At 44.6% G+C, this 6,000-nt stretch overlaps 1 protein-coding gene across 1 annotated transcript; it reads left to right on the top strand.

Moving 5' to 3' along the window:
- The first annotated feature begins 206 nt into the window (after nucleotides 1-206).
- LOC126708301 (uncharacterized) lies at nucleotides 207-614 on the top strand. Its single transcript, XM_050408103.1, has one exon. The coding sequence runs from the start codon at nucleotides 207-209 to the stop codon at nucleotides 612-614; it is 408 nt and encodes a 135-aa protein (XP_050264060.1).
- Nucleotides 615-6,000: the final 5,386 nt, after the last annotated feature.

The raw sequence follows: 6,000 nt of genomic DNA, 5'->3' as shown, positions 1-6,000 counted from the left end.
TGGCCCCAGAGTTTGGCACCAATGACTTGAGTGTCTTTTGAGATTCCCTGTTGATCATCTCCCAAATCGAAGGAAAATGGCAAGTCCGAGACACCAAGTTGATTTCGTATCAGAAATGCGTCAATCGCTTGATTTTGAAATTTCAAAACATCACATTTGCCTATTTGCCCCGAGCACCCAACTAGTTTGCAGACGCCCTGGCTAGCATGGTCAAGTTATCAGAAGGAGATGATATGCGGCAATTGCACATAGAAGTCCGTGGCGTTCCAACCTATTGCATGAACATCAAAGAATGCATGAGTGTTGAAGTCGAAGCGGACGGAAAGCCATGGTACCATGATATCAAGGCTTATATCAAGAGCAGTGAATACTCGCCCGATGCAACGGACAGTGAAAAGAAGTTTATTCGGCGCATGGCCTGCCAATTTTTCTTGAGTGGAGAAGTCCTGTACAAAAGGAACCATGATTCTACCTTGCTTCGATGCATAGATGCCTCTAAGGCTTATCACCTGATGGAAGAGATGCATGAAGGCTTACTTGGGGCTCATGCCAGTGGACCCCTGTTGGCCCGCAAGATTATAAGCCGATCATTACTGGCTCACCATGTAAAATGATTGCATTAAACATGTGAGGACATGCCACCGTTGCCAAGCCTATCAAGACAGGAAGAACACTCCTCCTCAACCTTTGCATTCTTTAGCGGCACCATGGCCCTTCTCAACCTGGGGTATGGATGTCATTGAACCTATGATTCCAAAAGCCTCAAAAGGTCACGAGTACATCTTGGTGGCTATTGATTATTTCACAAAATAGGTGGAAGCCACTTTGTACAAGAGCATCACTCAAGCAGTGGTAGCCCGGTTCCTGAAACACAACATTATTTACCGCTACGGCGTGACAGAAGAGCTCATTACAGATAATGGGACAAATCTAAACGAGAAAATGATCTAGCAACTCTGCTAACAATTCAAGATCTAGCACAGAAATTCGGTTCCTTATCGCCCTTAGATGAATGGTGCAGTGGAAGCCGCTAACAAGAATATAAAGAAAATCTTGGTGAAGATGACAGACACATACAAGGATTGGCACGAGAACTTGCCATTTGCTCTGTGTTCATATCGCACTTCTGTTCGTACTTCCACGGGTGCAACCCCGTATTCATTGGTATATGGCATGGAGCTCGTCCTCCCCGTAGAGGTAGAAATCCCGTCTCTTAGGATTTTATCTCAAACAAAGCTATCAAAAGTTGAATGGGCCCGCTCCCAATATGAACAATTGAAAATGATAGATGAAAAGTGCATGATTGCAATGTACCATGGATAGATGTACCAACGCCGTGTCGAGCGAGCATTCAACAAGAAAGTTAAACCTAAAGTCTTTGAAGAAGGCGATCTAGTCTTGAAGAAGCGCAACTAGGCCATGCTTGATCACAAAGGAAAGTTTGCCCCACTTACAAGGGCCCATATGTGGTAAAGAAGGCCTTTTTCGGAGGAGCCTTGATTCTAGCCGACATGGACGGGCATGACTTCAATATGCGCACCAATTCTAACGCCATCATATGGTACTTTGCATGAAGGAACCTATCAGTGCGCCTTATTTCTACATTTTTGTATAAAAAAAATTAAAAAAAAAAACAAAACAAAACAAAAAGAACAAAAAACAAAAATATGTAAAAGGGTAGATTGAAAACCCAAAAGGGCGGTTTATGCAAAAGGAGAGCCAAAAGAAAGAGAGGGTGAGAAAATGTAAAAAGGTAGATTGAAAACCCGAAAGGGCGGTCTAGGCAAAAATTAAGGCAATCAAAAGTCAGTTGAACTATGTGATGACCTGATCCTTCCTCGTGGAGGTACGTAGGCAACCATCTTGGTTCGGTTACATCTTCAAAGAAAAACTAGTCATTTGAATCCCCTCAAATATATGATCAAAATTAGAAAATTAAATGGATCCAGCATCCAAGACAAGATATGAAGATAGCTTTAAGATTGCTCCCTGTCTACAACACTGCCACGACCGAGTGGTCTACTCAAGATGTTCTAGCTTATGCCGACTGGAAATGTACCCCGATGGGAAAAGGAAAAGATCCATCTAGAACAGGATGTATCCTTGGAAAAATAAGATATTGATATGCATGGATTTTACATTTATCACTTATTTGTATAATCTTGCATTTTCAAAGTATTTGCCTGCATATTCATCAACATGCCTGTATTGTGTCATTCTATTTCTTTCATACATTCCAATATCAAAAATGAAATCTCATCTCATAAATATATCCTATATATCATCATAAACATCTCACTCCACTATCTCTTAGTTTCTAAGCATGCCTAACATACTAGACTATGCTTTAAGAACTCAAACAAAAAGCGGAAGGCCTTACGCAATTGCCTAGCAATTTATGAAGGACCTTTCCATACATGGTGGGATACTAACTACATAGCTCACGGGTAGAAACAAAGTAAACAGAAAAGAATGCCAGCCAGTCAAACATGGCCCGAGCGATCAAACACGGCCTGGCACAACCTCCCAAAACTAGTGCGGAGAGTTGGGTAATCCTAAGCATGAGTGCGAAGCAATCTGACTACATCAAAGCCCAGGTCTCTAGTAATCTCTCTAAGTCTATCATGGGAATGTCAAAGACAGACTATCTCCCTCTCCATCGTGGAATCAGAAGTAGAGCCCTGTCTCTTAGTCTCTAACAAAGCCTGTAAGGTGCCCACCTCTGCAGTAGCAACTCTTAGGGCTTCCTTTCTCTCGGCCAACTCAATCTGAAGGCGATAGAAAGCCAGCTGCAGCTCACTAAGCTCATCGCCCTCTCACCCCTACTCCATGCCCAAAGTGGAGTGAATATAGGATTTCGCCTGCACTAGCTCCAGTGCTAAGCCATTGGCCCTGCTGCTAGCCTCCAATGCGGCTCTCTCCTTATCCCAAGTGTAATCTAGAGCAGCAAACCTCCGAGTAAGAGCTACAAGCTTGTCCTCCAAACCCACAACCCGGGATCTCAACTGAACACACTCTACCTCAGTGCCTGGAGAAGCTAGCCCCCTTCGATCGAGCTCTACCCTAAGACTAGTGAGCTCACTCTCCTGTGCACTGCTCATCTCCCAATATCCTCCATGAGTGTATCAACTATCTCCCTGCTGCATCTCTGTCCTTGAAAGCCTCCCTCAGGCACTCCCTCAAATTCGCAAGGGCCCTCTCAACCCTAATCTCGAACTCTAGAGTATAATCTCTCAAAATATCAGTCGGAAATGGCAAATCGGCCAAAACTGGTGATGATAAGTCAAGCATAAAGACGGGATCCCTCGTGTCTCGCCACACTTTAAACTTAGCAGAAAACCACTCCTGGTCATCCCTAGAACAGAGGGGGAAGTCAATGCTTGACTTGCATGCCTCCCAGAACTTAGAAGCACGCCATATCACTGCTACATCAATTTCCACAAGCCCGTACTCACAGGTAACAGTAGAAAGATCACTAAGTTGGGGAATATGCTGGATAACCCTAAACTGTCACATGGCCATGCCTGGGAAATACCCAATGCACCCCCAGATGCCCACCAAGGGAATGCCAAGTAAACCGACACAATGGGTCTACCCTTGCCATCTAGTGATACCCCACTTGACTCTCCAGGTCTAGTCAGTGGGACTTAGGCTGCACAAGTATCTCAGCCAACCATCAGTATCCCTGAAAAAAGGAAGAGCGAGAGATACAGTAAACTGGACTTTATTCCTACTCACAAAGCCCATGGGCTGATCCCTGGCAATGACACTCAAGTGGCTATAGAACCACAACTGTAACATGTGAATGCAGCAGCCTAGCCTACCCCTACCCGCCTCCCGACATGAGGACAAGGATCTAATGGTCTCGGAAAGTAAAGCACGAATGAAAGGTACCATGAAGTAAGGCACTCACCAAAGGGAGAACGACAAAACTGACAACTCTAAAGGGTGAAGGGAACTGCACCAAAAAAGGCCACCAAGAAGGCATGACGCCGATAAGATGCTCACCATTGCTCCAAATCCACAAAATCGTCTTGGTAGCTACAACGCACTCCGGTAAATGGAACCGATCATGCAAAAACTCAAAGGACATGCTCCCTTCTATCCTACTGCCATACCAAGTTAGCACCTCCACAACAGGCCTCTTGAAACCCATCAAATTAGTGAGCCTCTTACAGTAGCATGTCCGCACTGATGGAATAAAAACAGTGCTCAAAGGAGTAGAAAGAGAAAGGAAACAATCATACTCCTCCAAGGTAAGCACCAAGTCAACATCTCCAATGGTGACGCCTCTTAAAGTAGGGTCCTAGCAAGAGGTGATGACCTCCAACAAATGCAAATCTAGTGTGGTGTGAAGAAAAGCAATGGCATCTCCAAGAAGCTGCAGGATGAGTGCCTGGTCACCACAAGAAAAAAAGCCCCACCACCTCTTAAGCTTCATCTCGTGGCAGTTTTCCCTCTCGAGCTCAACCAAGGTGTCGTTGGAGTGAGCACCAAGAGCATCCATGAACGGATCTTGCTAAAATCTGACAATTTGATAAAGATCTACGCAAAAAATAGTGAAAAGCAATGTTTTCTAAGCATTTTGGGTGAAGAAAAAGAAAAAAGAAAGCCTAGAAAAATCACATGCCAGGGCTTTTTAGCCCCCCAGGCACAAACCTACACACATTCTGAGCGCTCCCTCCCTATTTGGCATGTTTTTGATCACCTTGGAGCAAAGATTCCCTCATTTTAGCACTCGCCTAGTGCGCGGTCAGCCCACCAGTAAACAGGATTGCTAGACACTCTCGCTCGCGCATCCGAAGCCCCATAAATCCTACACTGGGGCAATTTATATTTGGGCATCTCGTTCAGCACTCCCAAATGTCTTGAACTTCATTTTCAAAGCCCAGTTCACCTAGTTCAAGGGTCAGTTCAACCCCGATAGTCAGAATTTACAACAGAAAAACGCTAGAGATTGATCTCGGCCATGCGGCAGCTTTTGCAGCCTATTTGGAGGACAAAGGGAGTCGTTTCTCATGATGTTGCCTAAAAAGGCCTATCCTTGGATTTTTAGCCCGCTCAGGTAATAACAGGAACAACCAATGCATACCACCTCATGGCGTGTCTAAGGAGATCTCATTCGAAGTGTCTGCATTCGTTATTAGCATTATGGTATGGTCTACAAAGTCGAGGCCACTTTTAGCCAATCTGCAGGATTAGAACCTCACAAAACCCTAAACCAGGGCAATTTATTTTACGCAGTTCTCATCAGGGAAGAGGGATTCTGAAAATTCTGGATCATTCAGTAGTTGGTCCGCTAGGTAATCGGCTATGGCCTGGCCCTTGATGGCCTTTCTTGTCACAGCCACAATGTCAAACTCAGAGAGCAACATTTTCTAACGAGAGATCTTCCCTATAAGAGCTGGCTTTTCAAAGATGTACTTAATGGGATACATGCGGGAAATGAGCCGCGTGGTGTAGTAGAGCATATATTGCTGCAACTTGCGTGATGCCCATGCTAGGGCGCAACACATCTTTTCAATGGCGATATAATTAATCTCACAACTAGTGAACTTCTTGCTTAACTAATAAATCTCCCTTTCTTTCTTGTTGGGCTCAGCCAATTGGCCTAACATGCAGCCCATGAAGGTTTCTTGTACCGCTAGGTAGAGGATCAACGGATATCCTAGCGTCGATGGAACTAAAACAGGAGGGTTCAACAAATACTACTTGATCTTGTCAAAGGCCACTTGGCACTCATCTATCCTTTCTATCTTTGTGTCTTTCTTCAAGAGCTTGAATAGTGGATCACATGTGGCGGTTAACTCACTATAAAGCGAGCTATGTAATTGACTTTGCCTATGAAGCTACGAATTTGTTTCTCAATTTGCAGTGTCGGTATGTCTCGGATAGCTTGGACTTTTGCTAGGTCCACTTTGATTCCTCTTTGGCTGAATATGAAGCCAAGCAATTTCCCTAAACCAGCTCCAAAGACGCACTTGTTAGGGTTTAGTCTCG

The sequence above is a fragment of the Quercus robur genome, chromosome 12 (genome assembly GCF_932294415.1).
Source record: "Quercus robur chromosome 12, dhQueRobu3.1, whole genome shotgun sequence".
In the NCBI taxonomy this organism is placed as follows: Eukaryota; Viridiplantae; Streptophyta; class Magnoliopsida; order Fagales; family Fagaceae; genus Quercus; species Quercus robur.
Note: the sequence above shows the minus strand (reverse complement) of the source record. Positions and strands in the feature narration are given on the sequence as shown.